This window comes from Schistocerca nitens, chromosome 3 (genome assembly GCF_023898315.1).
Source record: "Schistocerca nitens isolate TAMUIC-IGC-003100 chromosome 3, iqSchNite1.1, whole genome shotgun sequence".
In the NCBI taxonomy this organism is placed as follows: Eukaryota; Metazoa; Arthropoda; class Insecta; order Orthoptera; family Acrididae; genus Schistocerca; species Schistocerca nitens.
The window spans coordinates 935,535,614-935,548,342 of NC_064616.1; the positions used below are offsets into that span (position 1 = coordinate 935,535,614).

At 43.5% G+C, this 12,729-nt stretch overlaps 1 protein-coding gene across 1 annotated transcript in view; it reads right to left on the reverse strand.

Annotated features, from left to right (window-relative positions):
- LOC126249008 (dihydropyrimidine dehydrogenase [NADP(+)]) overlaps positions 1-12,729 on the reverse strand; it is a 288,548-nt gene that overhangs the window by 206,313 nt on the left and 69,506 nt on the right. Inside the window, exon 2 of the mRNA XM_049950599.1 lies at positions 5,265-5,375. Within this exon, the coding sequence (XP_049806556.1) occupies positions 5,265-5,375 (111 nt within the window). The remainder of the gene's footprint in view (positions 1-5,264; positions 5,376-12,729) is intronic.

Consider the following 12,729-nt stretch of genomic DNA (forward strand, 5'->3'; position numbering starts at 1 on the left):
ATTGTCCCAATTGCATTACCAAGCAGGGTCCCTTCCTTTTCTAGAATGAACCCGAGTGTCGTTGAAATTCAGACATCAGCATTAAAGTAATATCATTCCATTTCACTGCTTTAATTTCAAAGGTCAGTTAAGGTATTCATAGCTGGCTACAATATTTAGATTACACAAGCACAAATTAAGAGTGCGAGTTTTGTTACCATATTTTAGCTTACCTGTGACTGCAGCTCAGCTTGGTGTGTACTAAATTTTACTATTGTTAATTTTTCAGAATCATTTAATTCAAGTTCAAAGTTAAATCTCTTATTTCTAAATTGCGTAGATTCAAGTAGCTTTTGAAATGATTGTTGAGGTAGCCCAAGACTAACCTTATTTTATTGAATTTCGTAGTTCTTCAGAAACAAAGTTCACTATAAATTTCAGTCACTAAATTAACTTTCAATTTTCCGGTTTCATTAATTCTTTTGCTAAGTTAAGTCAGAGTGTAGCGAAATTTATTACTTCTGACAAGCATTCAGTTTTCACATTACACGTCTCAACCTTCAGTTGCCACGCTTTTAGTGCTAATTATATGTGCATTAATCTTTCATTTTCAGTTATTATAGTAGTTGTCCATGGGACTGGCGACCGTAATTTTTCCCAAATCTCAAATATCTAATTAACGCCAATTAATTGTTAACGTAACGAGCACACATTTACTTTCTTTATTAATTTTACCCTTCTCTCAAAATTAATTTCCACCAATTTCATTTGCATTTTTCCTTTCATTTAGATGTAACCCTTTCCTCCCTCTTTACCGACAAATTAACTTCGGTGACGATTACTTTTCCCAAATTTCCATTAGGTGCTCGCAGTTTAATTTTTCAGTGTCATCAAGGTCGATAAGTGAGGGGAGGTTACAAGGGGCTCAAGGTATTTAGTCGTGTCACCATTCTGTCTGCATCTTGAACCAAAGAGAATGAAAGGCTTTTGAGTTAGAGAGAGTAATGGCCTTTTGTGTTTCAAACAAACCACGGCTAATCCTTGGTGATGATGATCTGCTTACTGCCTGCCCCCTGATTAACTCGTCAATTTCCAGCACGAGGCTCGCCATATCCGTGATGGGGCGGCTTCATGTGGTTCTACAGCGTGGGACTTGGGCAATGTCACCGAATGTCACTGTTGCGCAGAGCTGGTGTGCGGCCAGTCGCCAACGTCTGTGGCGAGGGGGGGGGGGGGACGCCCATGCAGCGTAGACGTCTTTGGCCATCGTCCTGGTAGTACGTTGGGGAATGACTGGGGCACTGCCGCCCGGCATCAAACAAGTATTGTCACACCCAAGCGCTCGACATGAGAATCACGAGTACACGCTTTGGAGGATCTGAGTGGGCCGCGCTTGTTCTTCACAGCTGGCGATACACACACGGCACCACGGTAGCTGCCGGCCGCGACCCAGGACAATGGGCATCACAAGCGCATTCTACAGTTGGCTGCATTCACACACACACACACACACACACACACACACACACACACACACACCGTGCTGCCCCCTTCTAACAACCGAGTACCGCAAGTTTCTAGAGGAACGGAAGGTTCCAAATGATTGGGAAAGAGCACAGGTTGTCCCAGTCTTCAAGAAGGGTCGTCGAGCAGATGCGCAAAACTATAGACCTATATCTCTGACATCGATCTGTTGTAGAATTTTAGAACATGTTTTTTGCTCGCGTATCGTATCATTTCTGGAAACCCAGAATCTACTCTGTAGGAATCAACATGTATTCCGGAAACAGCGATCGTGTGAGACCAAACTCGCTTTATTTGTTCAGGATACCCAGAAAATATTAGATACAGGCTCCCAGGTAGATGCCATTTTCCTTGACTTCCGGAAGGCGTTCGATACAATTCCGCACTGTCACCTGATAAACAAATTAAGAGCCTACGGAATATCAGACCAGCTGTGTGGCTGGATTGAAGAGTTTTTAGCAAACAGAACACAGTATGTTGTTCTCAATGGAGAGACGTCTACAGACGTTAAAGTAACCTCTGGCGTGCCACAGGGGAGTGTTTTGGGACCGTTGCTTTTCACAATATATATAAATGACCTAGTAGATAGTGTCGGAAGTTCCATGCGGCTTTTCGCGGATGATGCTGTAGTATACAGAAAAGTTGCAGCATGAGAAAATTGCAGCGAAATGCAGGAAGATCTGCAGCGGATAGGCACTTGGTGCAGGGAGTGGCAACTGTCCCTTAACATACACAAATGTAATGTATTGCGAATACATAGAAAGAAGGATGCTTTATTGTATGATTATATGATACCGGAACAAATACTGGTAGCAGTTACTTCTGTAAAATATCTGGGAGTATGCGTGTGGAACGATTTTAAGTGGAATGATCATATAAAATTAATTGTTGGTAAGGCGGGTGCCAGGTTGAGATTCATTGGGAGAGTCCTTAGAAAATGTAGTCCATCAACAAAGGAGGTGGCTTACAAAACACTCGTTCGACCTATACTTGAGTATTGCTCATCAGTGTGGGATCCGTACCCGGTCGGGTTGACAGAGGAGATAGAGAAGATCCAAAGAAGAGCGGCACGTTTCGTGACAGGGTTATTCGGTAAGCGTGATAGCGTTACGGAGATGTTTAGCAAACTCAAGTGGCAGACTCTGCAAGAGAGGCGCTCTGCATCGCGGTGTAGCTTGCTGTTCAGGTTTCGAGAGGGTGCGTTTCTGGATGAGGTATCGAATATATTGCTTCCCCCTACTTATACCTCCCGAGGAGATCACGAATGTAAAATTAGAGAGATTCGAGCGCGCACGGAGGCTATCCAGTAGTCGTTCTTCCCGCGAACCATACGCGACTGGAACAGGAAAGGGAAGTAATGACAGTGGAACGTAAAGTGTCCTCCGCCACCCACCATTGGGTGGCTTGCGGAGTATAAATGTAGATGTAGATGGCTGGCCGGAGTACTGTATGAGGCACCCTGACGCATAGTGGCCCGGAATAGGCCAGGTTCTTACACTATTAAGAACCATGTACCACCTCTTTGTAAGGTCCAGAGATCATCGTCAATCGCAGTGACTTCAGTATAGTTATTGTCTTTGAATTAAAATGTAATTTCTGTTCGTCTCATTGCGTATTTCTTTCAGTTACCTTCTATAGTAGATGTAATGCTGTCCGAAGAGCTAAGTGCCACGGTAAGATTGGTACCTCGCGACGAAACCACAAGTAAACAAGGTTGTTACCAGAAGCAGCGACGGATGGGAGACGGTGGCGTCACGCGCTCAGAAGAGTTCCCATATGCCACTGCATCAGCTCGCTTACATCCGTCTGAGCGCAGTGCCGCTCAATCCGTAATCACCGCCGAAGACGACAGCATCGTCTCTCTAATCTCTAACTTCGTGTGTTGAAACCGCGTACGAGGCTCTGTGGTGCCACCGCCAGACACCACACTTGCTAGGTGGTAGCCTTTAAATCGGCCGCGGTCCGTTAGTATACGTCGGACCCGCGTGTCGCCACTATCAGTGATTGCAGACCGAGCGCCGCCGCACGGCAGGTCTAGTCTGGAGAGACTCCCTAGCACTCGCCCCGGTTGTACAGCCGACTTTGCTAGCGATGGTTCACTGTTTACAGACGCTCTCAATTGCAGAGACGACGGTTTAGCATAGCCTTCAGCTACGTCATTTGCTACGACCTAACAAAGCGCCATATTTAGTTACTATAAGAATGTATTCTGAACAGAGAATATTGTGAATCATGTACCGTCAAGAGCGACGTTCATCATTAATGGATTAAAGTTAAGTATCAAACTAATTATGTCCGCTTTCTGAATTCTCATTGCTTGTCATGTTCCAGACCTCACGTCAGTATAGTTCTTCCCTCCTCACGCCAGCCTGCGTGAGCTAAAACGCGTGCATTTCGGCCTCCACTAGTAACACGGAGTTGGCTCTTCAGCCAACACAACAGGCTCAATGCCATGACTGCACGGAAGAAGGGAGCTGCCGCTCCATGGCGATTTCCCGCGACGAGAAGCCGAGAAGGAACGTCGCAAGTGTACTCTTTATAATTTATGTTTCGCAATCTGTGTTAGGTACAGCTACTTACCTCACATGATTGATTGGCATTTCTCCTCCCCTTCAGTTTTTTTTTTCGTCAGAATTGTATTAGACAGAAGTTTACCTAAATGTTTACAGTCAACTGTACCCTGTCAAAAGAGACTAGTATCTTGTTCGATATCAAGTGATACATTAATCTTCAGTGGCAATACAGATACTAATGACATTACTGTGTTAAGTATTTCGTCTTGCTCATGTTGTGATAAAGTTATCTCATATTTTATGTTGAGTAGTGTCAACTCGGCTCCCTCCAGGAATAAAGACAAGAACCCACCACTGTGGCGACGAGTGCTATTTCGTCCGGTACAATATTATCCTATACCATTCTTTCTACTTACGGTCCAAGTTTCATCGAGCTATATTGCTTGACTGTGACACATTATGCGAAAGTTACACTCGTCCTTAAATACTGCACACCACTGCATCAAAAAAGTGTAACTTTTCATGTGCAAAATAGCTAAGCCTTGAAAAGCTAAACTTTTTGACACCTCATCTGCCTTCCTAGCGTCTTCTGTTCTCTAAATATCCTAAATTTAGTACTTGATTCGAAGAAACCCTTCTTGATAATTACATCGTACAACAACGTAACTTTTTATGCGCAAAATAGCTAGACACTGAAGAGATGATCTTTTTGACGCTTGTTTTACATACCTAGCAGCAGATGCTGGAGAAATATCCCAGTTTTCCTTAAATCACTAAGTTTTTCCTAACACAAAATTTTCCCTCAGATTACTTATTAAGTTTGTCTTAATTGACTACTTTAGGGTAAATAAATCCATTTTTGCAAAGCTAGTCCTCATAAAGGTTCATTTGGAACCCAACTTTCCATTTTCCACTCTTCATTTGACCATGAAAATTCGGACAAAACACCCTTGTGTAATTATGGCAAGTCTTATATTCACTCCGCTCCAACATTTGACCAGGAACAGTTCCACATGTATACCAGAGTAGGAAGGTGTTCCGAGTCAGGCTAATAATGTTACCTTCACCGACGGTGACGTAATAACTTCGTGTGTTGAAACCGCATACGGCGCTCAATGCCATGACCGGACGGAAGAAGGGAGCTGTCGCTCCTTGGCGATTTCCCGCGACGAGAGGCCGACAAGAAACGTCGTAAGTGTACTCTTTATAATCTATGTTTCGCAATCTGTATTAGGTGCAGCTACTTACCTCACATGATTTATTGGCATTTCTCTTCCACTTCAGTTTGTTTTTCTTCGTCACTACCGTTGGCACCACGGTGGCGTGTGGAGAAATCTTTGGGTTGAGAGCCAGTAGGTTCTGAAATGATAAATTACGTTTTTACTGTTTCTGAAAGTGTACTTGTAAGTAGGCTGTTTAGGTTTTTATGTTGGTAACGCCACGTAGCGCTCTGTATGAAAATCACTGGCTGTGCTGTGGGCAGTCTGAGGCTGGTCGGCATTGTTGCAATAGTCGCTATTGTAGCATTGGGCAGCTGGCTGTTAACATCGCGTAGCGTTGCGCAGTTGGAGGTCAGCCGCCAGCAGTGGTGGATGTGGGGAGAGAGATGGCGGAGTTTTGAGAGCGGATGATCTGGACATGTGTCCATCAGAGACAGTAAATTTGTAAGACTGGATGTCATGAACTGATATATATATATAATGACTTTTGAACACTATTAAGGTAAATACATTGTTTGTTCTTTATCAAAATCTTTCCCATATGAAACGTCCCCTTAGAAAAATTAATGAATTACTGTGCTGATAAAGCTCTTACATTATTTGATTTTCAAACAGCTGAGCATAACTGAACGTACTCAGACATTTCGCTCTTTACCTACTCTGACCAACACTAAACTGACACACAATATTTTCAGCGCAACGCAATCTGACTTTCAAAAATTCCTACAAAAGAATGGCCCTGACTAACAATAACCTATACCTTTCATGAATCACTTACCTCACAAAAGTCTTCGTTACTCGAACTACTGCAATACAGCGAGAGCCACTACTGCCAGCTAAATAAAAGATTCAAACTACTGAAGGGACTAACTACTGATAAGCATAGTTAGCAAATGAAAGATTTTGATAAAGAACAAACAATGTATTTACCTTAATAGTGTTCAAAAGTCATAATATATATAGCAGTTCATGACATCCAGTCTTACAAATTTACTGTCTCTGATGGACACACGTCCAGATCATCCACTCTCAAAACTCCGCCATCTCTCCCCCCCCCCCCCCCCCCCATCCACCACTGCTAGCGGCTCACCTCCAACTGCGCAACGCTACGCGCTGTTAACAGCCAACTGCCCAACGCTACAATAGCGGCTATTGCAACAATGCCGACCAGCCTCAGACTGCCCACAGCACAGCCAGAGATTTTCATACAGAGCGCTACGTGGCGTTACCAACATAAAAACCTAAACAGCCTACTTACATACTAAGACAAGAAAAAAGTGTACCTGATGTTACAAAAATGAAATTTTAAAATAACAAATAAGACGTACATTAATGGTATCAGAAGTTATAACAGTAAATAAATTTTGTGATAAAGCATACTCTGCAGCAGATATTTGAAAAATTTGCTCTTACCAGCAAAATGTCTTGCTGTCGATTATTGAAAATACTGCTATTTTTGTTTTACCCGTTATTCAGTAGAGAATGCAAACAGCATAAACACTTCCTTTGGCAACAGAGAATAATAGAGAATGTAAACAGCATACGAGTACACACTTCCTTTGACAACAGAGAATAATCCTACATATGTTGTTGTTCTGGTCTTCAGTCCAAAGGCTGGTTTGATGCATCTCTCCATACTACTGTATCCTGTGCAAGCCTCTTCATCTCCGAGTAACTGCTGCAACCTACATTCTTCTGAATCTGCTTAGTGTATTCATCTCTTTCCCTCCCTCTACGATTTTTACTCTCTACGCTTCCCTCCAATACTAAATTAGTAATCCCTTGATCCCTTCTTGTAGTCAAGGTGTGCCACATATTCTTCTTCTCCCCAATTCTATTCAGTATCTTCAAATGGTTCAAATGGCTCTAAGCACTATGGGACTTAACATCTGAGGTCATCAGTCCCCTAGACTTAGAACTACTTAAACCTAACTAACCTAAGGACATCACACACATCCATGCCCGAGGCAGGATTAGAACCTGCGACCGTAGCAGAAGCGCGGTTCCGGACTGAAGCGCCTAGAACCGCTCGGCCACAACGACCGGCTATTCAGTAGCTCCTCATTAGTTACGTGATCTTCCCATCTAATCTTCAGCAGTTCTCTGTAGCCCACGTTTCGAGAGCTTCTATTCTCTTCTTGTCTAAACTGTTTGTCGTCCATGTTTCACTCCCATACACGGCTACACTCGATACAAATACTTTCAGAAAAGACTTCCTCGTATTATACAGAAATTGTGTAAAGTTCTGTGTATTCACTAACTCTGGCATAAGAAAACTTTGAATACGCCTATGAAAACTGGAGGTATCTCTGTTGTTTTGTTTGTTTATTTGAAAACACTGTTAAAACTGAATTTTGCAGAACGGTTACCTGGTTACTGCTCTGCGAATAAGGAACTACAACACAAGTGCATGTTGACTGAAAATTGAGTGACTACTTTGATTTTCCAGGCAAGCCCGGAAATTGAAACATAAGACTAACATTGTGGTATGACAAAACGCAAGATATTTAACCATGAAGAATTAACTTCAAAGATTAATATACACATACATGTAGTAGCACTGGCTATCACAGTTTAATCGGAATGCGATAACAATTTTTTACTCAATCCCGTTAACATTGGACAGTATTTTCATTATAAAAGAAAAGTCGCCTTGGTTCCGATTAAGGTGTTGCACGTATGAAGTTCAAGAGTTCAAGCCTAAAGAGTTAAAAAGCGAATATAGCTTTACATAATTATTTTGCTATCATATACAGCAAGGCGTCAAAACATCAAATCGCAGACATTGGTGATTAACTTTCACCTTAAAGTATCAGCAGCTGTGGCAGTACAAATATGCAGAATATGCATAACATAAAGTTATAAGCCGTAAGCCATTTTACACGTCTAGATGTACACATATACTTCGTAAGCCATTATACAATATTTTTCGCACTAATGATAGTGTGTTTTTGTCCTCTTCCAACGATCTATTGATGGAGGGGAAAACGACGAACTACATAGCCCTGTTGGTGCCTAAATCATTCTTGTCTTTAGCCGGCCGAAGTGGCCGCGCGGTTCTGGCGCTGCAGTCTGGAACCGCGAGACCGCTACGGTCGCAGGTTCGAATCCTGCCTCGGGCATGGATGTGTGTGATGTCCTTAGGTTAGTTAGGTTTAACTAGTTCTAAGTTCTAGGGGACTAATGACCTCAGCAGTTGAGTCCCATAGTGCTCAGAGCCATTTGAACCATTTTAGCCATTCTTGTCTTTCATCAGCTCTACTCGAGATACAGGGTGATGACAGTAAACTGATAGCAAAGACTTCTCCGAATAAACATTTCTCTTAATTTACCCTACAACGCTACTTGAAAGGAACCCAAACGCTCTAACACTAGAATTGATCACAGTAGCGTCTGGTATGCGTTTTCCTTTAAGAAAGCACTGTACTTTCACAGAAGCCTCTCAATTCATTTCGCTCTTCAATATGCCTTGCCCAATACTTATATTATGTGTTCGTCCTATTTGATGTCACTTCCAGCACTACTCCTAAATACTGATAAGGTTTGACGTAATCGACTACTGTGGGGTACTTCTGTTTCTTATAGGCATGATCTTAGACTTATCTATATTTAAAGAGTGCTGTGAACAATTAAATAGTGATTTAACCACATTTTATGAGTAATGTATGTATGTTGAGACCGCCTCCATAGCTCTGTGGTCACCTTGTCTGATTGCTATTCGGAGGGTCCCGGTACGCTTCGCGGTATTACAGGGATTTTTTCCTCCATCTGGGGCTGGGATGGGGTTCACTCAGCCTCGAGATGCCAATTGAGAAGCTACTTGAGTGAGAAGTAGCGGCTCCAACGTCTGAGATGCTGACAACGACCTGTAGAGTGGTGTGCTGATTCCACGTCCCTCTATACACCAGTGTGAGGGGATGACGCGGCGCCCGGTCGCTACTCAATATACTGAGTACACGAAGCTTTAGGTCTGTACTGAGAAACTTAGAGTCTTATTACACTTTCTTAGGGTTCAAATGGCTCGGAGCACTATGCGACCGAGCGGTTCTAGGCGCTTCAGTCTGGAAACGCGCGACCGCTACGGTTGCAGATTCGAATCCTGCCTCGGGCATGGCTGTGTGTCATGTCCTTAGGTTAGTTAGGTTTAAGTAGTTCTAGGGGACTGATGGCCTCAGATGTTAAGTCCCATAGTGCTCAGAGCCATTTGAACCATTTTTTGAGCACTATGGGACTTAACTTCTGAGGTCATCAGTCCCCTAGAACTACTTAAACCTAACTAATCTAAGGACACCACACACATCCATGCCCGAGGCAGGATTCGAACCTGCGACCGTAGCGGTAGTGCGGTTCCAGACTGTAGCGCCTAGAACCGCTCAGCCACCCCGGCCGGCGCACTTTCTTAGGGCACACCGCATGTTTTACTTCCGTTTCAGTTGAATATCCGCCGTGTAGTATAACGTGCACTGAGATCACAAAAGTCATGGGATAGCGATGTGCACAAAAACAGATGGCACTAGTATCGCGTACACATAGTACAAAAAGTACAAGAAGGCAGAGCATTGACGAAACTGTCATTTGTACTCAACCGATTCACGTGTAAAGGTTTCCGACGCCAGTACCGCTACGCGACGGGAATAACAGATTTTGAACGCGGAATTATGGTTGGAGGTAGACGCCAGAGGTGTACACGTTCCGCTTTTAACCCGCCCATGCTTGCCCGGTGGCCAGGCGGGCAGGCCGCCGCGCGTTGTCAACAGAACGGGCAGGCTACTTCACTCCCAGCCAAGCCAAGCAGAACCCAACCCGGGCAGGCTGCGGGAAACTTGCTTGCCTGCCTATATTACTGCTGAGCTGCGCTACGCAGCCGTTTAGTCTGCGCGCTTCATTGTCGTACTATGAACGTTAATTAAAAGTTTTTATTTTACCTGAGCACCAAAAGACAAACCCTAACATTATATATATATATATATATATATATATATATATATATATATATATATATTAATTTCAGGTCAAAAAATATTGGGTTTTATTTGTACATTCTTCCTTTACGCGTATATTTCGTGTTTATTATCTATATAAATAAAAATGAATTGCCAAATGCGTTGATAAGCGTAAAACTCGAGAACGGCTGGACCAATTCGGCAATTTTTTTTTTTTTTTGCTGTGTTCGTAATTCTCAGGACAAGGTTTTTATGAAATAAAATTTTTCGAAAATCGACCGAAAAATTGGAAAATTTGAGAAAAACTGAAAGTGTGTTTTCATTGTGTCCGTGTGTTTGTATTGCATACAATCTTGATGAAATTTTGCACACTATACCTTGAAACCAATAGGAAGGTCACAGTCTACTTAAAATTTCGTAGGGTGCATGGCAGAGGTTACTTTACCTAACGGAATTCGACAAATTGTACGTTTTTATTCCGATATTGATGAAATTTGGCATACTTGATATTCAAAGCAGGATGAAGGGTGCTGTCTTCTTAAAATTCTGAATGGTGCATGGCGGAGGGTACTTTACTTACACACTTCTACACCAACCTACAGTTTTATTCCGATCTTGAAGAAATTTTGCACACTTGACCATCAAGAGGAACATTACTGTCTACATAATATTTCGGACAGTGCATGGAATAGAGTACCTTAGAAAAGATTTTGACATCGTTTGCGGGTTACCATGAAATTCTTCTCCCTCTATACCGCTAAATGGTCTCAGGTCCTTAGCACACATTTCGATGCCCTTTTCGGCCACTAAATCTTTGTCCTCTTTCAAGATATTTCCGGAGTGAGGGAACTGCTTGTCACATTTGCACACATGTCGTAACATACTCGAGGTTCCTGAATAAGTACTTAGGAGCTTTTTACATAGTTTGCATTGAGACACACCTACCGATTTATTTGAAGCGGCCTCATAAACACACGAAAACGTTTCCTATGTGGCACTTGTGCTCTGTTTCGTTACCAGCATGTATTCGCCAGTTGTCAATTTTTTTTCAGTCTCACTAAAGTCCGATCTATTCATTGTGCTGCCCCCCTGGTTGCGATAAATGAACTGCGGGCTAACTACCTGGCTACTCTAGTCACGGTAGCTTGACAGCGCAACCTGTTGTCAGGCGCAGCAAGCTGAGCGGGTCCCGTGAAGCTTGGCAGGCCTGCGGGAACCCAGGTAGCCCGGGCTTGCGGGAGCCCAAGTCGGTCGCATTACCCACTATGCCTCAGTACATGCGTACTCTTGTGTTTACGTCGCGGCAGGCTGACCGGCATGAATGGTTGCAGAGGAGCTAGGGGCAAGCAGGCTGCAAGGGGAATTTGTACACCTCTAGTAGACGCACGGGACATTCCATTTTGGAAATCGTTAGAGAAATCAATATTTCGAGTTCCACAGTGTCAAGAGTGTGCCGAGAATACCAAATTTCGAGCATTACCTCTCGCCACGGACAACGCAGTCGCCGACGGCTCTCACTCAGCTACCGAGAGCAGCAGCGTTTGTATAGAGTTATCAGTGTTAACAGGCAAGCAACACTATGTGAAAGAAGAGCAGAAATAATGTGAGACGTACGACGAACGTATCCGTTAGGGCAGTCCGGCGAAATTTGGTGTTAATAGGCAATGGAAGCACACGACGGACGTCGTCGCTTGGACCGTCACCGTGTCGCTTGGACCTACGACGGAAAACCGTGTCCTGGTCAAATGAGTCCCGATTTCAATTGGTAAGACCTGATGGTAGGGTTCGAGTGTGGTTCGGACCCCACGAAGCCATCCACTTAGGTTGTTAACAGGGCACTGTGAAAGCTGGAGTGCTATGGGTGTATTTCCATGGGATGGACTGGGTCCTCTGGAGACTATTTGCAGCCATTCATAGACTTCACGTTCCCAGATAACGCTGGAATGTTTGTGGATGACAATGCGCCATGTCACGGGCCACAGTTGTTCGTGATGGGTTTGAAGAACATTCTGGACAATTCGAGTGAATGGTTTGGCCTCCTAGATCGTCTGTCATGGATCCCATCGTACGTTTATGGGACATGGTCGAGAGGTCAGGTCGTTCACAAAATCCTGCACCGGAAATATGGCAGTAGGGCTCAGTATTTCTGCAGGGGACTTCCAAAGACTTGTTGAGTCCGTGCGACGTCGAGTTGCTGCATTACGTCAAGCGAAAGGAGGTCCCACACAATACAGGGTGATTCAAAAAGAATACCACAACTTTAAAAATGTGTATTTAATGAAAGAAACATAATATAACCTTCTGTTATACATCATTACAAAGAGTATTTAAAAAGGTTTTTTCACTCAAAAACAAGTTCAGAGATGTTCAATATGGCCCCCTCCAGACACACGAGCAATATCAACCCAATACTCCAACTCGTTCCACACTCTCTGTAGCATATCAGGCGTAACAGTTTGGATAGCTGCTGTTATTTCTCGTTTCAAATCATCAATGGTGGCTGGGAGAGGTGGCCGAAACACCATATCCTTAACATACCCCCATAAGAAA